Source organism: Aotus nancymaae, unplaced genomic scaffold, assembly GCF_030222135.1.
Source record: "Aotus nancymaae isolate 86718 unplaced genomic scaffold, 86718_ANA_hifiasm-v0.15.2.pri h1tg000072l, whole genome shotgun sequence".
NCBI lineage: Eukaryota > Metazoa > Chordata > Mammalia > Primates > Aotidae > Aotus > Aotus nancymaae.
In genome coordinates, this window is record NW_026988487.1 from 14,651,669 (window position 1) to 14,674,551 (window position 22,883).

A 22,883-nucleotide genomic window follows, 5' to 3' on the forward strand; every position below is an offset into this window, starting at 1 on the left:
AGGACCTGGGCAAGAGCTATCCTATCCTAGAATCAGAACTGTTCGGTGATGACTTCGAGAATGAAGAGTCTCTGTGGGGGTGAAAGCCAAGTACTCTTGCCCTCAGCGACCAGACCAGCCACTTTGCCCACTTGGAGGGCTGTCTAAAGAGGTCCACCCACAGCGACATCGTGGTTTTGGTTTCGTGGCGGATAGGAAGAGCCAGCTAATTTAACTCATCCAAACTACAAGAGTCATCCCCAGCTCAGACAAGAAGTGGTTTGAACAAAAAGCCCCTGATCTAGTGACTGAGGAGGTAAAAGTAACCCAGCGTGGGTGCCTGGTGGGCCAGCAGCGTTTAGGGTAGGGTGAAGGTTGGTCCCTATTGGGCTGGTTCTGGCTTGCTTTTTGGTCCTCCACAGTTCCCTCAGCTCAGCTGAGCTCTTGCTGGAGGCTGGGAGTAGGGCAGAGGCAGAGATTCAGGAGGCCAGATGTTTTCTCAACCTCAGACCCACAAAACTGCCAACCATGCAGCTGAGGGAGGGAACTCTGAAGTTAGGGGTGGGGTAAGGAAGAAGGAAAGATGCTAAGCTCTGTACACTGTGGTCAGGGGTTTGTGCTACAGCCCAGGAGCTGGCTGGCCTGAGTCAGAGGGGAGGAGTGGAGGCACGGAAACAGCAGATACTGTCACACATCTGGAAAAAGGGCAGATGATGTGGAAGCTCTGAAGGTTCTTTCAGTTCAGAAACTGGCTCACAATAGAGTTAGAGGGGCCGGGTCTCAAGTTTAAAAGAGCCCTCTCCTTTCCACCTCACCAGTAACTCTCCCTCCAAAAGCTCAGGCAGTCTTGGTGGATTTAATTTCTCCTCTTTCCTGAGTCACCTAGGACTTCAGGAAAAAGACAGCCCTGCTACCAACCCTACCCCCTCCTCAGCGTGCCTCCCTTCCCGGCACATTGTGGATAGGAGCATGGCAAGAAGTCCTTGATTCCTAAGGGAAAAGATCCTTAGAAACATCCAGAATCATTTATATGATCCACTTGGGGGGACTCTCCAATTTCAATCAGGGTCTATGGCTAACTTTGAACTCAAATTAGCAGTACCAGGGGCACTGGCGGCCGGCATGATAGCCACTGCAGTTTTAAAGCTGCCTCTTGTCCACAGAGCTATTTGCAACAGGCTCAAGCTTCACAGTTAGTTTACAATGCCGAGGATGGGTGGAAATGGCAAATATTCACCAGAGTGAAGCCTACTTCTTTTAAGAATTGGAATTGGAGCAGAGAAAGGGAAGGGCTGGTGGACAGAGTGAGGAGAATGGCAGGGTCTAGGTCCGTGCCTGCTGCTGCCCACCAAGTCATCACTCTCCCCGCTCCCTCCCCCAGGGATCACACCATGCAGTAGCTCCGGGTCACACAGGTTAGCGGAGGGGGGGGGGGGTGGGGGGGTGGGGGGTTGGTGGGGGGGTGCGAGGGGGGACAAGGGTTTGAAAACCACACAGACACACTCATTACTGTGCACAGTGCCGTTAGCTCGGGTTCCGGGGTGGCCCAGATTCCAAGTCCACTCTGTGCTCTTCACCAGCTCCAAATCTGTCCTCCCTCCAGTGGCTCAAGTTTGGGACCCCAAGTGTTTTCCCCAAGGTGTGGCATTGGGGAAAATACTGGGTGCCCCCGAGGCACCTGGAACACTGGGCCCAGCTCTGAGCTAAGCTCTGGATTTAGTGTCAGGCTGACTCACCCATACCTCCCCCGCCAGAAGGGCTCCGGCTGTTGTAGGTCACTGCCCAGCTGGGGACTGCACACACGCACAAAGGCACTCCCAAGTCTGCAGCCTGAATCACCCTCTGGACGCGGGTGGCCAACTGGCCTGACTCCCCACCCTCGGCCCCTTGTCCTCTTACCCACTGCAGCCCCCAGGCTCAGGAACACCCAGTTCCAGCAGTCTTTGCACAGCAGCCCATGTTCCAGGGATGAGTCAAAGCAGCAGGGCGATGGGAAGGGTATGGAGGGGTTAACCCAGAGGGATACCAGCAGCGGGACAAAAGGCGGCTCACCTTACCAGAGGTGGGGCTTAGGGGAGGAGCATGACTCAGCGCAGGATCCCATCCAGCCAGAATAGGAGTTCACCAGCCCCCATCGTTCTCCCCACCACCACCAATTATACACACGTGCCCCAGTCCATCTCTAGTTTCCAAAGCTCCCTCTCCCACAAGCCAGTCTCCTGCCTGCAGACACAACATGCCAAGCATACAGGAAAAACATAAAGATTTTAAAATCCAACTTTCCTTTCGTTCCCAGAAGGCGAACCTTGATGAAAAGGCCATGGCGCTGAAGGTAACCTGTACCCTGGGTCAGAGAAGAAATGAGGGGCAGGGTCTCTCAGGGTCTCAGTCTTCCTAAAGGTCAGAACCTGCCAGGACAAATGCTGTGGGCAACAAGGGGAAAGGAGGGATGGAGTGGAGAAGGAAGGATTACAAAACTCAAAAGGGTATTGGAGCAAGGAAGAAAATATTAAAGGAAAAAATGAAGGCAGGTAGACACAGAACATAGAACTCCCTACCCTTGGAAGCTGTGTGCTTTGTTTTCATTTTTTGAGACACAGTCTTGCTTTGTCGCCCAGGCTGAAGTGCAATGGTGCCATCTTGGCTCACTGCAGCTTCTGCCTCGCGGGTTCAAGTGATTCTCCCACCTCAGTCTCCCAAGTAGCTGGGATTACATGCATGCACCACCAAGCCCTGCTAATTTTTGTATTTTTAGTAGAGACAGGGTTTCACCATGTTGGCTAAACTAGTCTCGAACTCTTGACCTCAGTGATCCGCCCGCCTCGGTGTCCTAAAGTGAAGCTGTGTGCTTCGAATAAGCCACTTTGCCTCTCTGGGTCTCCATGAAGAATTAGGACCTGACTAGTCTAGATAATGGCTCAAAGCCTCTCTATGTCTGGCACCTTAGGAGTCTACGTGGGGAGAGGCACTCAAACTCTTATTTATTAATTTTTTTTTTTTTTGAGACAGTCTCGCTCTGTCACCTAGACTGGAGTACAATGGCGTGATCTCAGCTCACTGCAACCTCCACCTCCTGGGCTCAAGCAATTCTCCTGCCTTAGCCTCCCAAGTAGCTGGGATTACAGGCATGTACCACCATGCCCTTTTAGTAGAGATGGGTTTCACCATGTTAGTCAGGCTGGTCTTGAACTCCTGACCTCAGGTGATCCACCCCCCTCAGCCTCCCAAAGTGCTGGGATTACAAGTGTGAACCACCACGCCTGGCCGGCACTCAAACCCTTAATACAATAGAAGTTGTGGGCCTGTGACCTAGGAGAGGAATTGAGGAAGCTGCCTCAGGATCCAGCAACTTTGCCTTCCAGCTGTAACACACAATTACCTGGGGCAAGAGGCCTGGAGAACTGTAAAACTGTCCATCTGTGGATTAGAAACCAGAGCTGGGCCTCTTGAAAAATCAAGTCAGAATCTGCCTCAGTCCAGGGAGAGGCCTCATCCAAAGAATCAGTGCAATTCAGTGGAGTTTAAGAACTGGTTCATTCTTATAACTACTTATCACAAATTAATAGTTAAAAATTAGAAAATGTTTTATTTTCAATTAATTGTTTTTATTTTGCTTTGTTGACTTCTGTTTTATTATTCAGTTAATGTGCTAGAGACTTTAAGTTTGTTAGTGTAACTAACTCATTTGATCTTTGATCTCTTGTTCAAGTTTTCCTACTTGTCCAGGGAGGTCCCATCCGGCCCAGGCTGTGAGGACACCGGGCCATTTCCACCCATGCCTGTTCCTCTGCATCATCTGTTCCTGTGAGCATTACTCTAACACATATGTGGGGCTCTCCCCAGAGGAAATTCTCTCTGTGGCTTTTATGCAGAATTGCCTGGATAGTTTTCCTCCCTTCCTTATCACTGAATTTCAGCTAAGATTTGCTTTGGATCAAGAGCAAGTTATCTTGTAACTGGTTTGTTTATAATTCAAAGGATAAATGCTTGGGGGGGGGTGGAGAACCCATTCTCTATGATGTGCTTGTTTCTCTTTTTTTGTGTGTGAGGCAGAGTCTCTGTCGCCAGGATGGAGTGCAGTGGCTCGATCTTGGCTCACTGCAATCTCCACCTCCTGGGTTCAAGCAATTCCCTTGCCCCAGCCTCCCAAGTAGCTGGGACTACAGGCAAGGGCCACCACGCCCGGCTAATTTTTTGTATTTTAGTAGAAACAGGGTTTCACCATGTTGGTCAAGATGGTTTCAATCTCGTGACCTTGTAATCTAACTGCCTTAGCCTCCCAAAGTGCTGGGATTACAGGCATGAGCCACCGCACCCAGCCAAAGTGCTTGTTTCTCAATGCATGCCCATATCAAAACATCCCATGGGCTGGGCATGGTGGCTCATGCCTGTAATCCCAGCACTTTGGGAGGCTGAGGTGGGTGGATTGCTTGAGCTCAGGAGTTTGAGACCAGCCTGGGCAACACGGCGAAACCCTGTCTCTACCAAAAACACAAAAAATTAACCAGGGATGGTGTCCCAGCTACTGGGGAGGCTGAGGTGGGAGGATCACTTGAGCGTGGGAGGCGGAGGTTGTAGCGAGCCAAGATTGCAACACTCCATTCCAGCCTGGGTGACAGAGTGAGACCCCGTCTCAAAAAAAAAAAAAAAAAAAAAAAAATATATATATATATATATATATATGTATGTATACACACACACATATGTATATACACATATATATCCCTTTAAGTATGTACATCTACTATGCACCCACAAAAATTTTTTTAAAAATATATCAAGTCGCTCTTATGCAATACAGAATAGGTAAGAAACTCAGGCCCCAAAGTTGGTGGCAACATCTGAGTTGGGAACAAATGGCTCTCTGGAGCAAGGGTGTTTAGGTCTAAGGCCTCTCTTCCCTGACCTGTTCTCTCTCTCTCTCTCTTTTTTTTTTAAGACGAAGTCTCGTTGTCACCTGGGCTGAAGTGCAATGGCACAATCTTAGCTCACTGCAACCTCTGCCTCCTGGGTTCCAGCAATTCTCCTACCTCAGTCTCCCGAGTAGCTGAGATTACAGGCGCCTACTACCACACCTGGCTAATTTTTGTATTTTTAATAGAAATGAAGTTTCACCACGTTGGCTAGGCTGGTCTTGAACTCCTGACCTCAGGTGATCCACCCACCTCAGCCTCCCATAGTGCTGGGATTACAGGCGTGAGCCACTGTGCCAGGCCAATGACCTGTTCTCTCTCTAGAGATTTCAGCTACCTGCAGCAACATTACTGAATATGGAATACCTACAATGAGATGGGCCCTATACAAGTTATTCAACATTTATTTTCTAATGTAAATCTTATAACAATGTTAGGATTGGTGATATGGGAATTATTATGATTCCCATTTTACTGATGAGGGAAAAGACTCAGAAAGAGGTTAAGTCACAAAGCTAGTTAAGTGGGGGAACTCGGACTTCGATCCACATTGGTCTGCCTCCAAAGCTTGTGACGCTTCCTTAGTGCCAACCTTTTCTGGTACGTTAGGCAGGCATCATCCTTGGTAGCCAAATCTGGTTGATAAGCTTCATCAGCGTGAAGGTTCAGCAGATCTGGTCAGGCCAAAGCACGGATTCACCGTGTATTTCACTAGTGTGCAACTTTCCAAATTGAGTTTATGGACTTGCAAAAAGGGAGACCCCACCATGATTCTGCCACTCTGTGCAGAGCTGCCCACCTACTCCCCCTGTGGCACTTCTGACTTCTTCCCTTGAGGGACGGCAAGAGAAACCAACACTCACTGAACACTTACTATGAGCCAGGCACAGGGGAAGGCACTTCACACAGGTCTCTTCATTGAATCCTCACAACCCACTTTCTAGATAAGGAAATAAAGAAAGTGAGTTGCCTAGCACCCCACAACTAGTGAGTGGTAGAGCTGGGATCCACAACCAGAATGGATCTTGGGGAGCTGTTTGTGTGTCTTTGTCATCCTGGACTGTGATTCATCCCTGAGCAGGACTTACCCATCATACTGTAGGCACTTAATAAATGGTAGCTGCACGGGATAATGGGACAGGGGTTCTTTGCACAAACCTCTCATTCCCATCTAATCTCTTCCCCAAATGTAAACTACAGAGAACAACACTTGCCCATTCTGATTCCCAGGGACATGGTACAAACAAGGGAAGTATAATCTCTAAACGAACTCCCAATAAATACATAGTAAACTCGGTGCCTGAGTTAGGGGAGGGCAAGGACACTGAAATTGCTTAGTAGCTCTCTGTGGAACAACAGCCACAAAATGCATCATCCTCTGGTCTAGCCACTCCATCTTCAGGAATGTGTGTCCAATGAGCTGACTTAAAGAAAGAAAGAGAAAGAAAAAAAATACAAAGATTTTTATAGATGCACTCTGTATAACAGCTCCAGATTGGAAACAGCCCAAATGCCTAGAATTAGGAAATGGTTAGGTGCAACCCGTTCTTCTATTGCCATTTAAATCGACAAATGTGTAGACAATGTAACCATATGGAAATCTCCACATAAAATAACATCGATCAAAAAAACTAGAACTCAAATAGTATACAAAGAGTGATCATAATAATCTTGTAAACTGTGCGAATTAGACACAATAGGAACACTTGGTATTTATTGTGTTATATATTTGTTACTTACTGCTTATTTTTATTGTGAAGATGGCTAAATAGTCAATAAAAAAAGAAAAAGCAAAGAAGATAATAGCTAGAAGCATTTGTTCTCAAAGAGGAGAAACCCAAGAAGTATGCTGAGGGACTGTCAAACCTCGGCCCGGGAAGGCTTCTGATACTCAGGGAGCAGCGCCAGCTGGGGTTTACCCTCCACCATGCCAGCAGAGCCCCCCGATCTTTTTTTTTTTTTTTTAAAGATGGGGTTTCACCATGTTGGTCAGGCTGGTCTTGAACTCCCAACCTCAGGTGATCCGCCCACCTTGGCCTCCAAAGTGCTTGGATTACAGGCGTGAGCCATCACACCCGGCCGAGCCCCCTATCTTAACCTGCATCCTGTGTGCTCCTCACAGGAGGGAATGGGGGCACAAATGCTCCTAGGAGAATGATGCCACACCTCAGCCAGTCCCTCAGGCCCAGAATGCCCGGCAACCACATCGAGGCTCAAGCATCCATGCCAGACATCTGCACACTGCAAGGCCCCGAGAGCAGAAGGTAACCCTCGAGAGAGTGCCCAGAGGAAGCCAAGACGTGGCCGGTGGCTGAGGCCAGTTCCCCGCCTCGCCGCCTCTGCCAGCACTCACACACCCAGGGCTTCTCCTTCTGAGGACCAAGAGGCAGGGCATTCTCCTCTCCTCCCTCTCCTTTCCCATTCGGAGGCACAGAGGGCAGCTCTCAGGAGACTTCTTCCTGCCAGTACCAACCTAGAACCAATTTATCTAAGGACTGAGGGTGGGGGGATGAGAGGAATAAAGGAGAAGGGAAGAAATAATAGTATAACAGTAAAAAACAGTTAATCATTATTGAGCATTTGCTATGTGTCAGGCACTGTGCTGAATCCTTCACATGAATCATCTCATTTGATCCTCACAACATCCCTCTGAAATAGATACTAGTGTGACTGTGTTACTGTTACTTTACAAATGAGCAAAAAGAGGCTCAGAAGGTCAGGTGACTTGCCCAAAGCCTCCCAGCAGCAAGTGGCAGATCTGGGACTCACACTCAGGTCTCCAGCGAGAGACCTCCACAACTCACCTGAAGGGATGAAGGCACACCCTGCCCGCCACCTCCCCTGGTTCACCTGCACTGTTCTCCTTCTATATTAGCTGCCAGAACAGCAGCTTGGGAGGAAAGCAGGGGTTTCCAATGAGGACCCGCCTCTCCACCCACCGACCTGAATATGCTTTACATGGAACTGCTTGAGAAGAAGGGAAGCTCTCTAGGGAATGAACCGAAGGCCACACTGCCAGACAGAGGAGGAGGGGGAGATGAGCTTGGCAGGGACAACCTGGCCCTTGCAGTCCTGCCTCCAGCCAGAGCCGTCCCCAGCCCCAGGGCGGAAGAGAAAGCAGCCAGGCACCCGCCTCATTGCAGGCCAGCCCAGAGGAAGCAGGTGCACTGGAATGGCTTCCTGCCACAACTGCAGTTGCAGAAGGGTCTGGCTTTCCTCCTCCAACGACTGGACCTGCTGGAGGCCTCCCTTCCCTGGGGATCCTCCCTGCCCCTCTGCAGGGCACTTTGCTGTCTGCCTGGACATCACTGTGCATGGCCCTGAATCTGTGGCCCAGTGCTAGTGGCTCGGGGTGGCTAGGGAAGAGTAAGCTAGACCAGGAAGCACCCATCTCTCAGGGTGAGGAGCTCTCTCTGACCTCTCCCCCACCCCCAGGCATACTGCCCACACACCTCAGCCCTGGTGCCAGTTTGGGGCTGAGGCAGGGCAGTCCTGAGCACAGAGAGATACAAGTGCTCACGGACACATCTCAGGCTCCTGATGCACCTCCACACCAGGCCAGCCCAGGCACTCTGCCAACTGCTGACACAACTGAAAACCTTACCCTTGGGTTGGGAGGGGTAGAGTCAGGGGAACAGAAAGGCCTGGGAGCAGCTATGTCTCTCCTCACTTTCTTTTTTAAGGAACTTACTTCTCTGGAGTAATCTCTACCCAAAAAGAGACTTAGGGCCAGTCAGGGCATCCCCGACATGCCATCTGTGCCCGTTGCAAGTGTCCTGTGCAAGCAATGGAGGTGGCCAGGCTGAGACTACTCTTGGGGACAGTGAGAAGGGTTGCTCCCTGACAACTCCAAGGACCATCCCCTCTCAAGGAGGAAGAGAGGAGAGAGCTATACCGGCAACAAAGCAGGGGCAAGATGGCTGAAGACCTTGGGTGCTGGGGGGCTGCGGCTTTGGAAGAAAACAGCGTTCTAAGGCATGAAGGCCAAAAAAGCACTAATGGTTGGCGGGAAGGTGTGTCACAGGCTGGGGGTGGAAGCAACCCAGGAAACAGAAGACAGTGCCCCTCCTGAAGTCAGGAGTCAGGCCCAGGATGCCCTGCTCCTAGCCACAGAGGGGTTTGAGGCTTCCGGGTCTGGGTAACTCCCTTCTTTGAGGCTTCCGGGGCTGAGTAACTCCCTTCTCACCAAGAAGCTCAGGAGAGCTGAGCCCCAAGGCAGCCCCACCTCCTCTCCCCATCTACTTCAGCGACATCTGGGGAAATCACAGAAAGGTCCCTCCTTTCCTAAATGAGGAAATAGCATGAGGAAGCTCGGACATTTCCGGGGTGGGGGGTCAGAGGGACACTCACCCGCATGGCCTGGCCAGGAGCAGCTCAGAGCAAGGAGACTCCGCTCTGATGCTGCTCCTGCTCCGTTAGCGGCTCAAAATAGCACAGGCTTGGCCCCGCCCAGTTCCCGCCCTCTCAGCCCCTCCCGTTCCAAGCTGCCCAGCCCTGGTTGGAGCCAGTGGCCCGGAGGACTGCGGGTATCAGGTATGCCAGGAGGGAGAGGGTGATACAGCAGTGTGTGTGGAGAAGGAGAAGGCTCTTAGAGTAAAGCCATTAGGGTGGAGGGCAGGCAGTGTTGGGGCGTTAGGGCAAGGATAGGGAGGGTGGGACGTTCCTATGGACACACACCCCGGCTCCGGGACAGCTGGGCTGATATGGCTCCTAAAAATAGCAGAGGAATTTGAGACCTGCAGCCCCCGGCCCCACAGGCCAAGCTTGAGACAAGCACATGCGCACTCATGTAGACTCACGTACATGTACACACACACACACACACGCACACACCACCATGCATGAACATTCAATCAGTGCAGTGTTCTTGAGAACACGCAAATCATAGGCCTACCCCAGCCACTTAATTACTGCGGCAGAGGCCAAGACAGCCACTAATGTCACATCCAAGACAACGCACAGGGCCCACTGCACGCTGTGCCCACATAGCAGCCACAGAGCAGTCCTATAAGGTCTGGCAGGAGCAGAGACCCACATGGGCAGGCCCACTTACTGCCCCACTGCCATCAGCACACGGGGGACGTGCAGAGAATCAACTGCACTCTCCACATTTACGTCTCTCTCTCCTCACACAGAGGGACTGCACAGTGGGGAGGGTGGGGTGGGCCTCAGCCCTGCAGACAGAGGAAGTCATGGGTGTCTGGCCAATGAGCGATGGCTGCCTGTGAAAAGCCAGTGTTCCTTGTGAAGAGAAATCCTGGCCTGGCTCTCCAGTTAGCACCACGGGATGCCTAGACCAGAACTAGGGACCCCCGAGAGGCTGAAATGGGAGCTGGGGAACAGAAAGGGAAGGGGCCAAAAGAGAGGGAGTGCAAGTCTCAGAAGCTGTCAGCTCTGCAGAAAAAAGGAAACAGTCATTGCCTCCCTCTTCCTCTTCAGGAAAAAAAAAAAAAGCGGGGGGTGGTGGTGGTGCTAGGAAGCCCTGATACAGAACCGCCAGTCTGGCATACACCCCATGCTTGTTGCCCCTGGCCAGCTCTAAGGGCCACTGGCCCTGTCATTTATCTGACTTTCTCCATGAAAAGACGGTAAGCACTGCCAGAGAGGACGAAAACCCAGCTCTCCCTCCTACCTGCCATGCACTGTTCAAGTCCCGTCATCATACAGTCAGATACTCAGGCTATTAGGACACGGTGCTTGTGTCCCTGCTCTCTAGGGAGTGAGCTGTCTCCCCAGGGGGAGCATCTGGCCCTTCGGAAGCACGTGCATTGTCACAGGTGCATCTCTAGTGCCTACATAGCACAAGGTGCCAGCCTCAGCTGCTCACTGAAATCCACTGGGAAACTTGAAAAAAATACTGATGCCTGGAGCCCACCCTTTCCCTCTCAGTTTCTGATATAATTGTCCTGGGGAGGAGGCCTGGGCACTGGAATTTTTTTTATTAATTAAAGCTCCCCAGGTGATTCTTACATGTAGCCCAGGCTGAGCACTGCAAGTCTCTAAGGCCAGCATAAGGCCTAACACAGAAATGTCCATTTGTTAAATGAGTGAGTGAATGAATGACTTAGCTGTGTGAACACGGGCAGGTGACTTAAATTTTCCTTCTCTGTAAAATGAGGATTGCACCTGTACTGACTCTTTTACCCAACCAGTTTGGAACTGGTACATAATGTATGTGAAAGGGCTTTGGTTCTCAAAGTTCTCACGCCAGCAGCATCGGCACCCCCTGGGGACTTGCTGGAAATGCAAATTCTAGGGACCCCACCCAGACCTGCTGAATCAAGAACTCTGGATATGGGGTGCAGCATCTGTGTTTAACTAGGCTTCAGGTGGTGCTGAGGCACATTCGAGTCTGAGAAGCACTGCTTCAAAGGAATGATTCACAGCATACCATGGTTAGGAGTGAGACTCCAGAGCCGCATGGCCTGCCCCATAATAAACTACACAATTTGACCTCTCTGTGTTCAGTCTTTTCATTTGTATTCGAGTTTTTGAAATGGAGTCTCAACTCACTCTGTCAACTAGAGTACAGTGGCAGTATCTCGGGTTACTGTAACCTCCATCTCCCAGGTTCAAGTGATTCTTGTGTCTCAGCCTCCTGTGTAGCTGGGATTACAGGTGTGTGCCACCACACCCAGCTAATTTTTGTATTTTTAGTGGAGACAGGGTTTCATCATTTTTGCCAGGCTGGCCTCGAACTCCTGACCACAAGTGATCCACCCACCTCAGCCTCCCAAAGTGCTGGGATTACAGGTGTGAGCCACCACGCCCAGCCTCTGTGTTTCAATTTCTTCATTTGTAAAATAGGAAAATCACAACACCTACCACATGGGGTTATTACATGGGTTAAAAGAATTAGTATATACACAGCTCTGAGAACAGTGCCCAGCACATTCATTTTCAAGATTTTTTTTTTTTTTTTTTAAAAAGCAGGGTCTTGCTCTTTTGCCCAGGCTGAAGTGCAGTGGCACTATCTTGGCTCCCTGAAATCTCCATCTCCCATGCTCAGCCCATCCTCCCACCTCAGCCTCCCTAGTACCTGGGACCACAGGCATGCGCCACCATGCCACCCTATAAGTTTTGTATTTTTTTTTTTTTTTTGTACAGATGGTGTTTCCCCATGTTGCCCAGGCTGGTCTCAATCTCCTGGGCTCATGCAATTCACCTGCCTCGGCCTCCCAAAGTGCTGGGATTACAGGCATGAGCCACCACATTTGGCCTCAATACATTTTAATTATTAGTATCTACCTATAATCATAAATGGGGAAAAAATGAGGCATTGTAAGCAAAATTTCCAGGTAACTGGAGTCTACCCTTTATAAGGGATAAAATATTTAAGTCATTTTCTAAATTCTATACTATTTATAATCCTAAAAATAACAAACATATATACCCTGTTTTTTTAAGCACAACACTCCAAATTCTTCTCAAAGATCTCAAACTCTGAGCCTTCCTTCTTGAACCCAATCCATTTCTGCTCCATCCTGTACCAAAGGGCACGCCATCTCCACCATCATGACTCCCAACTTCCTGGCCTGGTTACAGAGCCTGGCTTCTGCCCCACCAATGCCCCAACCTCTCTCCAAGGGCAGCAGTCCGTCTTAGGCACCGCCATACTGAAGCCTCAGATATGCCTATATTAGGAAGGCCAGATGCCCTTTGTGGCCATATGTCTGCTTTTTAATTCTTTTGTCCCCTGCCTCATTAGGCCATCAGCTGTCACTCGCCTGTTGGCATGCCTGTCTCCACTCAGCTTCACATGCAACAACAGCTAGTGCCTCTGCTGCTCAAAGCGTGGTGCAATCTCAGGACATGGTCTGTGTCTTCAATTAGCCTAACTGATGGCTCCAGGGGCCATGTGGGCACTCCCACAGCCAGCCAGGCCACCCCAAGCCCCTCAGCTTGCCTCCAAGGACAGCTGGAATCTATAATCTAGCCCCTTCCACTTTTCTAGTCTCTTCTCCCTCTTCTCAGCTAGCCTAGCTCTCCCTCATTTGCCTGCCCTCGTCACCACCAGAGCCATTCCCTATGAATGTGTCTCCACCTTGGCCGACCCTCTCCATCTCTCCAGCCCATCTCGACTCCCGCCTTCTTTATAAAGCCTTCCCTGAAACCTAAGACCCACCTAGCAGTGCAAAGAACATGGACTTGGCAACTGGACACGCCTGGGTCTGAATCCCAGCCTCTTTCTTGCTGTCTGACCTAAGGAAAAGTTACTTGACTTCTTAGAGTTTCCACTTTTTTGGCCTTAAAATAGTCTGATATCTACCTTACGGGGCTGTTGTGAGAATAGAAAAGGCAGTACATATAAAGCAACTGACATGCAGCCTGGAAAATTATAGTTATTAAATTATTAATATCATTATTATTATAAACCATAGCACTCACTATCTACACCTAAACATATCACATACACATAGTTCTTGGTTATACTCAATATGGTGCTCTATTATATACAGTGGAATCACACACTATAAGGGGTTAGATTCTAAAGTCAGCACGTAAGGCAAAAATAGAATCTAGTCCAAAACTCCTGAAAATCCCCCTAAACTACTCACAAAGTATTGTACACATGGCTTTTGGGTATGCCATTTGATAGAATATAGCTGCAGGAAAGCATAATAGCCATGTACAGCATATAGTAAAAACACACAAAATATAATTTTTATAATTTTAGACTACAGTAATATAGTTTCTTATACAACCATATAGTTGAATTTATTGAAGTGTACTGTCCATGTGCCATGACTATACAGCATAACTAATGTTCTGAATGATAATCGATTCATGTTGAATGTTTAAGCCTGCTCTCCCTGGAGAGCTGGGACCACTTCCTACTTCCTTTATATCCCATCCCATTCCCCCAGCACGAGGCACACAACAGGTGTTCCAGGAAAATCCATATGGATTTAGCCGACTGATCTGAACAGTGCCTGCACAATAAGTGGGCTGGAACAGAGTGAGGAACAAGGGGATCTTCCCGGGAGGTGACAACTTCAACTGCTCTGCTCTTCCATGTTGGTGGCGTGGGTGAGTTTAAGGTCCTTGGCTCTGTTTCAGGCACTTGACCAGGCAGAGTGGCCTAGCAGAGCTGGGGGCAGGCCGGATAAGAGGCTCTGAGGGCTGGAGGAAGTTGTTCACTTATTCAACTAGCCATGAACTGTAATACCTCAAGGTAAACACTGGGGAAGCACCATGCCTGCTTCTTTTTCAGCTTCCCCACCACTGACTGAGCTTCCTGAGGCAGACGCTGTGTGTTGCTCATTGCTGTACCCCAGCACTCACCTAGCACTGGGTCCTGCTCAGAGACAGTATGAGGCATGTTTGTGTGACTGAGTGAAAGAAGGTGATTTAGTTCTTGTTTTCAACTAAATACTTCCTGACTTCAAAAAATGTACAGAACAGCAGAGGGGTTAACAAAGGTACTCCGAGAATTAAAATTCAAGTCAGAATGTGCTCAGTGCTCCAAGAGGGACATCAAGAACCATCTAGGGAAGTTCAGAGGCAAAGATCTGTTCCAGTTAGAGAATTAGGCAGACAGCTTACAGACAGCTTGGAGCTAGGCCAATGAAAGAGAGAAATGTTATAATGTGGCAATGAGGTAGGAAGGGAATTTCAGGGTGAAGAAGTAGTGTAAGAAAAGGCAAAGAGGGGCCAGGGCATGGTGGCTCACACCAGTATCCCAGCACTTTGGGAAGCTGAGGTGGGTGGATCACCTGAAGTCAGGAGTTTGAGACCAGCCTGGCCAACATGGTGAAATCCCGTCTCTACTAAAAAAAAAAAAAAATTAGCCAGGCATGGTGGCATGCACCTGTAATCCCAACTACTTGGGAGGCTGAGGCAGGAGAATCTCTTGAACCCGGGAGGCAGAGGTTGCAGTGAGCTGAGATAGCTCCACTGCACTCCAGCCTGGGTGACAGAGCAATACCCCGTCTCAAAAAAAAAAAAAAAAATACAATACAATAAATAAAAGGCAAAGAGGTGGGAAAGCATGAGATGTGAACAGTAAGTCTGAAAGAAACGTACGACACATATAGGAAAGCAAGGAGGGATTAAAGCTGGGAAGGAAGCTGGGTCTCAAATCAAGCAGGTGTGTGGTGTAGTGGACATGTGTTATTTCTGCTGCCAGCCACCCATTCCTCCATCCTCTGATTACAGCACCCCAGTTTCCCTCTGGGGACCCACCCCAGCACATGACTTGGCCCTGGCCAATAAGAATATCATATCCTCAGGCCATAGGTTCATGGAGGGTGTGCGACGCAATTAATTTCAAGGACACATAATGAAACTTTGGGATTATTCAGAGTTATACTTCTCTCTCCAAGCAACTTGAACTTAGGGCTGTGACATTTTGCCATTACTTGTCTGAGGATCAAGCCTGCCTAGAAGATGGGGTGAGAGACAGAAAAGTTCAGGTCCTAGTCACACTAATAACGTTTCCAGATAAGGCTGGGCCTGTAGCCAGTTCTACTGTCGGACTTTTCAGATATTGGTGCTAATGCGTATCTTCTTTTTAAGCCAGTTGAGCTGGGCTTTCTGTTGCTCGCAACTGAAAGAGCTCTACCTGAGATGAAAGCAAGGTGGGCAGTCTAAGGAACAAGAAGGCACACACCGCGCACTAGCCATGGGCTAGGCACAGTGCTACTGGTTTTCCTCTCAAAACCCTGCGAGGTAACGAAAAGGGGAATTGTGGAATGGGGAAGCGGGGTTTACAGGGGTTAAGACTGGCCAGATGATCTGAATTCAGAGCCTGACTCCTTACACACCACCACCTGCCTGGAAAACAATGGGAGGCCCAACAAGTTTCTGGAGAGTAACAGGGCATGATTTAACCTGTGCTTTAAGAATGCTGAGCAGGTCAGGCATGTGGCTTATTCCTATAATCCCAGCACTTTGGGAGGCCAAGGCAGGCAGATTGCTTGAGCTCAGGGGTTCAAGACCAGCTTGGGCAACATGGTGAAATCCCGTCTCTACAAAAAACACGAAAATTAGCTGGGCGTGGTGGTGGCATGCCTGTGGTCCCAGCTACTTGGTAGCCTGAAGTGGGAGGATCACCCGAGCCCAGGGAAGGTCAAGGCTGCAGTGAGTCGTGATCGCACCACTGCAATCCAGCCTGAATGACAGAGTAAGAGACCCTGCCTTAAAAAAAAAAAATCTGAGCTAACAGGATGCAAGAGGAAGAGAAAGGAGGCTAGAAGGTGAAAGAACATTAGAAAGTCAAGGTAGCCAGGCATGGTGGCTCACACCTGTAATCCCAAAACTTTGGAAGGCAGAGGTGAGAGGATCACTTCAGACCCAGAGTTCAAGACCAGCCTGGGAAATGCAGAGACACCCCATCTACAAAAAATTTAAAAATTAGCCAGGGTGCACCTGTAGTCTCAGCTAGTTGGGAGGCTGAAGTGGGAGGATCTTGAGCCCAGGAGTTCAAGGTTATAGGTTACAGTGAGCTATGACCATGTCACTGCACTGTAGCCTGGTGACCAAAAAAAAAGGAAGTCAAGGTAAAAGGTGATGCCAGATGAGAGATTAGGAGGGTCTACCTAGGATTCTGGCAGTCGATGGAGAAGAGAGGGTGATGCAAGAGAAATAAGCTGGACTTGGTGACTATTTGTGGGAGGATGGGAAATGGGCACAAGCGGGTGGGGGTGGAGATTGAGAAAAGGAAAGGAAGATGCTAAGGTTTTAAGCTTGGGAGTATCTCAACAAAATAGATCCTAACAAAAGAATACTTCCCTGACCCCATTTGTCCCTCTAGTTCCTCTGTAAATCAAAACTTCTAAAAAAAAAAAGTCTATAAGCACCGTTGCCATAAATGGGTACTAATTAGATGATCTTTGTATTACAAATCACATTTGCCATGTGTAAAGTGTCACTAACAGAACTCTTTATTTGGGAAGCTGGGGAGAGTCCTGTTGGCCTGGAGCACTTGCCCTTGGGGTGGGAGGGCCCAACCACTAGGGTGGCAGGTGCACTTCCTGGATGATCACTTCAGAGGTCCTCAGCACCAGCCCTAGGGCCAGTACTAGAGTCTACACCTGTCTCAAAGAAAATGCCAGCGCAGGAGTGCCTTCCCTTTCTTGGGAGGAATTCTCCTTTATTCCTTTGTGTTTGTGGGTAACAAAATCTCATCTCGTATGAAACAGCAGTGTTAGGAGACAGTGATTGGTATTGAGGTGCCAAGATTTTTTATTAAATTCTACCGGGTGTCGACGGCCAGCAGATTCTGAAGTGTTAGGGGGCAGACTCCCTTGAAGAAGCCTAGGGATGGTCTCAGGAAGGAGAAGAAGAGCTGAGAGGAAACCTGAAGTGACCAACGGTGCACGCCCAGGGCCGCCCCAGCCACTCAGCACCCTCCGCATGGGTCAGGGTCTGTGACGGCGGAGTCAGTCCCAGGCGCCCGCCACAACCCGCACTTCCCCAGTCAGCCCCACAGCCCGCCGGAGCCTGGGCGGGGCCCGGCCCGGCACATGCGTCTGGAGCCCCGGAAGCTCCGCCCTGCAGTCCCACTGGTGCCCGGCAGAGGGCGGCCGCCCCCTTCTCATCAATACTCCCGCTCTACCCAGGCCGCGGGCTTTCACCTCCGCCAGGCCGGCCTCCGGGCCCCGCCCCTAGGAGGCGTCCCGGGGGAGCTCTGGCCCGAGGGGGCTGCGGCGGCAAGATGGCCTCTCGTCGTCCCCAGGATGCTCAGGGCAAGAAGAGGCAGTGATGAACTCGGCACCCACTTTGTTTTCATCACCGCTCTATCCCCAGAACCTAGAACAGTTCCTACATATAGCAGACATTCGGTAAATGCTTATTGATGGATGCCTGCTATATGTAGGAACTGATGCTTATCGAATACAAGAGTACAAGGTCAAAGACGCCAGGAACGCCTTGAATCTGTTGTAGGGAGGGGCCCAGGACAAGCAATCAGGAAGGTCACTGGGCATGGGACAGTGAGCCACAGATCACTGCCCCAGAAGTGGTCACCGAGGCTTGGGGCTCTGGCACCACCCTCAGCCCCTACACCCCCCAGTCCCTGCATTGGCACACCCCATCGGTTTTACTACACCTTTTCGGGCACAGAGCCCAAGCAGGGACGCCTGGGCTTGTGCTGTCTACCAAGACCCAGAGTCAGTACACGAAGACTAGGAAGGCAGGTGCGGCCCACTGCGGGGACCACCTGACTGGGCAGCAGTAGGCCCGCTGCTCTCTGAGGTCTCTCAGCTGCTGGGGATTTCCTTATGGCCCCCGGGGATTTCCAAATTGCCTCTGCTTTGTCAAGCTTCTCCCAAGGCCCAAAGCCAAGAGCCAGCCTTGAGGATGGTTTCCCAAAATCCTCCACAGCCCTGCCCCAAATCTCATCAGGACTTGGGTCACTTCTGGGTCTCCTAAATGCACCACAACCATGTTCTCCTCCCCACCCCCTCTGGCAGACACGAGGGGATAAGCATAATGAAGCATTGTTCTCTTTTTCATATAAATGACAACTCTTCTCTAATCCACAGAAGAAAAAAAAGAAAAGAAAAGAAAGTCAGCTTAAGGGTCAGCCAGAGCAATTTAAATAAAATATCAGTAAGGTCTTCCTGGGTGTGAGAGATGGAGGCCTGTGGTGCTTATTCTCAAAGTCAGAGAGGTTCCTGTAGACAAGCCTCAGGCTGCTCCAAACACTGGACATCCAATAAATATTTGAGAATCTGTGTGCTCACCTCTGGAGCCCCTATTGGGCCTGTTTCTAGAACGCTTTGAAACAAAAATAAAGCACTAACAGTATGTCCATAGTAACAGGAAGAAGCAAACGCCTCTACCTTGCCTACCAACCCACCACCTCCGCATTAGGAGCCTGGGCAAAATCCTCTGGGGCATGTGAGCACCTGTGTGCTACAAAGCTGGGCAGAAGACACGCTAGGTGAAGTAAGGAAGCACTGCCCCAGTTGTGTCGGCACACGGACAGGGGCCTGCTGGCCCTGGGGCATCAGGATTCCAGAGCTGGTGAAGTGTAGAAATTGCCAAAGAGGACAGATCTTCCTTCCTGAGAGGAAGAGGAAATGACCATCCCCTGCCTCACCAGCGGGACTCTGAAGGAGGAGACAAACTTTCAAAAACACCCCACCATTTCTTTCTGGGAGCTGTTGAGCTGTGCTGTTTAATACGGTAGCTGCTAGCCATGAGTGGCTATTCAAATTGAAGTTGGCGGGATATGGTGGCTCATGCCCATAATCCCAACATTTTGGGAGGCCTAGGTGGCAAGATCGCTTGAGGCAGGAGTTCAAGACCAGCCTGGGCAACACGGTGAGACAGTCTCTACAAAAAAAATTTTGTTTAATTAGCCAGGTCTGGTTCTGGCTACTTGGGAGGGGGAGGTGGGAGGATCACTTAAGCTCAAGAGTTTGCTGCAGTGAACTGTGATGGTGCCACTGCACTCTAGCCTGGGCAACAGAATAAGACCATGTCTCCAAAAACAATTCCAGTTAAATGGAAACAGTGAGGATACTTCTGATTAAATTAAAATCAAATAAAATTTAAGGTTTAGTTCCTACTGAGTTGGACAGCACTATAGAACATTTCCATCCCTGCAGAATGTTCTGTTGGGCAGGTCTGGTCTAGAGGTTCCCTTTCAGGGTGTCCTGGTCCCTCTGCCAGTGCCTCCTTCAGGTGATGCCCCTGCCTACCTGCTGTTGTCTCCCTTCCCCACCCCAGAGTCTGCTTAGACTCCTGTCCCCACGTGACTTGCCTTGTTCCCTGGGCCCCCAAAGGAGGTGGAGGAGGGGACTATAGTCACAATTTCATACCCAGCTGGGAGCAGAAGCCAAGGCTGAATGGAAACCTGCCCCCACCCTGAGGCATCCCAGGCCTGGGAGAAAGCCCCTCAGTGCCCTGCACAATCGTTCCTTGTTTCTGCAGTCTCTGGGCCAAGCACGGGTAAGACATCTGGAATGCAGTGGCCCGAGGGCTTCCCCAAGCCGCCTGCTGCAGGACTTATCTGATGTTAGTACTCCTCTAGAGACAGAAGCCCCAACAGAATCGTGCACTTTCAAGGGCAAATGAGGCCAGTGAAGCCTCGTCCAGGGCATGCAGGATTTCTGCCATGGACTGGTGAGGGCCATAATGGGACACCGCCCTGTGTCATCAGCTGGATGAAGAATATGAGGAGTAGGAGGGGGAGAACATGGTGGAGAATGGACTCTGACATCCCTGACATGCTGAAGAGGAGGCTCAGAGAAGCCCCCCAGCCGCACGTCCACAGAAGAGCAAAGGAACAGAGCAGCGGGTCTGACCACTGTTGTGTTCCATCGCAGGGACTTCATTGGAGAGGTTTTGCCACAGTTGAAAATTACAAGTGGGAAAGTCTGGGTACACTCATATGGGTGGTGGAAGGAGCAGAGAACAGACCCTGGAACTGGCAGGTCAGGACTGTCTCTCTGTTCTATGCCTCAGTTCCTGCTTAGTCCTAATCTAAGTGGGCTGTCAGGAGCAAGACAGGCGTGAAGAAACAAAATAAGTTGTAGAAAGACCAAAAAGTAGGGAGAGTTCGTCCAAATGGAAAACAAACAAGCAGAAAGACACCTGGTACTCCGAAGGTCTTGCCATCAGCTAAGAATCTGACTGGAGGGAGTCACAGAGAAAGCAGCACAATTTTAAAAACTGGAATCAAATTTCAGACCAGATTGGAAACTCCGAGCAAAGAAATCCCTAAGATTACTGCGCAGGCCTGAGTAAGCTTGAGCCTGTTCCCCACTTTGGGCAAAAGCACCAGTGTGAGGACAAGAATAAAGCAGTCCCCCAATCCACCCCATGAGCAGAGCTGAGCCATTAACAGGAACAGCACCTGTGACATTCTTGTGGGTATCAAGCTACCAGGCACAAGTGCTTCCCAACGTATCAGAGACAGATTAATAATGATGATGATGATGATGTTCACTTTTTTTTTTTTGAAACAGGGTCTCATTCTGTCACTCGGGTTGGAGTGCAGTGGTATGATCATAGCTCACTGAAGCCTCAAGCTCCTGGGCTCAAGCGATCCTCCTGCTTCAGCCTCCCAAGTAGCTAGGACAGGCATGTACCACCATGCTCAGCTAATATTTTTACTTTTCATGCAGTCACACTATCTTTCCCAGGCTGGTCTTGAACTCCTAGCCTCAAGAGATCCTCCCACCTCAGCCTCCCAAAGCACTGGGATTACAGGTGTGAACCCCCGTGCCTGGCCAATGCTCACTGACACTACACACTATTTTCAGGCACTGCTCTACGCAACCCTCAAGACAACCTTACAAGGAAAGCACTATTATATTGTGTTTGCTTGTCTGTTTGAGACAGGATCTTGCTCTGTCACCCAGCATGGAGTGCAGTGGTGCAATCGTGGCTCACCGCAGCAACTCCTGGGCTCAAGCAATCCTCTCACTTCAGCCTCCTGAGTAACTGGGACTACAGGCGCACACCACCACACCCAGCTAATTTTTTTTTTTTTTTTTGAGATGGAGTCTTGCTCTGTCACGAGGCTGTCTCAGCTCAATGCAACCTCCGTCTCCCGAGTTCAAGCCATTCCCCTGCCTCAGCCTCCTGAGTAGCTGGGACTAGAGGCACACGCCACCACGCCTGGCTAATTTTTTGTATTTTATTAGAGACAGGGTTTCACTATGGCCAGGATGGTCTTGATCTCCTGACCTCGTGATCCGCCTGCCTTGGCCTCCCAAAGTGCTGGGATTACAGGCATGAGCCGCCGCACCGGCCTATATATATTTTTTTAAATATACATATTTATATATTAGGCCAGTGTGGCGGCTCATGCCTATAAAATCCCACATTGGGGTCTCACCACATTGCCTGGTCTTGTCTCACTATGTTGCCCAGGCTAGTCTCGAACTCCTGGGCTCAAACAATCCTCCTGGCTCAACTTCCCAAAGTGTTAGGGTTATAGGCATGAACCACCACACTGGACTAAAAGTACTATCATTACCCTCATTTTATAGATGAGGGAAATGAGACATAGAGGAATTAAATAATTTGCCCAAGGTCACTCAGCCAGTAGGCAGCACAGCCAGGATTCAGACCCAGGCAGTCTGGCTCTAGAGGCCATGCTGTAGCCAACACTTAGCAATGTATTAACAACACCTTCATAGCCACAAGCAACTCCTGCCCTGTAGGCCCTTGCCAAGGTTGCCTTCCTCCTCTCTCCTCCCCAGACGAGCTGAAAGCAGTTCCTGCAGCCTAAACCAACCCTTCCAACCAACTTCATGTTTGACAAGCATCTGTTTCTATGGCAACAATAAGAGCTGTAGTTCTGGCATTTTGAAGAAAATGGGCGGGACAAAGGGTAGAGGACCCTTCATAGGATGGGTCCCTCTTTCAGAGGCACAGAAGAGAAACCTCAAAATCAGTCGTCAAAGGAAGACAAGCAGGTTAGGTGAGGAACCCAAAGCCCTGATTGAAGCAGGAAAACTGCTTTCCCCACCCAGAGACGAAGTCCTCTGGTTTGAAACCAGCTATTTTCCCCTGGAAAGAGAAGGTAAGAGCTAGAAGGAAACAGCAGAAATTGGAGGGGTCTGGGAGAAAAGGACAACCGATTCTAAATTCTGCAGAGAGAGAGAGAGAGCGAGCGAGCATGTATGTGGCACTGAGGCCATTCCTAAGCTGGGTGTCCTGCCACAGAGCCCCGTTCTGTGGTTCTCTTCCCCAGACTGAGGTTAGGTGATGATGGGTGGAGGCAGGAGTGATCAGGCAGCCCTGGGAGAAGCGTGTAGACAGGCCTCGGTGTGCCTGCACAGGGTGGCTCACCTCCCTCAATGGAGGGCAAGGGCATTTGGGGTGAGGTGGTCAGGCTGGTACTCCTAAGAGAAGGCTTCATTCCTGCCTGTCCCCTCACCTCACCTAAGCAAGAAACCCCTTTTATTGTTCAGAAATCCTGAGGCCAGGATCTCAGGCTGCCAGGGCAATGGGGGCTCTGCCAGGCAAAGCCAAGTGCTGAGGGGAATAGGGATGTTTGCTGGTCACCGATTCTGGGAAGACAGGCCA

At 50.0% G+C, this 22,883-nt stretch overlaps 1 protein-coding gene across 5 annotated transcripts in view; it reads right to left on the minus strand.

Moving 5' to 3' along the window:
* Positions 1–22,883, minus strand: part of MYO18A (myosin XVIIIA) — a 103,397-nt gene that overhangs the window by 57,482 nt on the left and 23,032 nt on the right. The window contains exons 1-3 of one of the 5 annotated variants that reach the window (XM_064367650.1): positions 9,243–9,313; positions 5,767–5,832; positions 2,262–2,402 (exon numbers count right to left, since the gene is read on the minus strand). The exons of the other annotated variants lie outside the window; for them this stretch is intronic. Coding sequence (XP_064223720.1) covers positions 2,262–2,301 — 40 coding nt within the window. The 5' untranslated portion in view covers positions 2,302–2,402; positions 5,767–5,832; positions 9,243–9,313. Of the gene's footprint in view, positions 1–2,261; positions 2,403–5,766; positions 5,833–9,242; positions 9,314–22,883 lie in introns of those variants that run through there. 5 annotated transcript variants of the gene reach the window in all.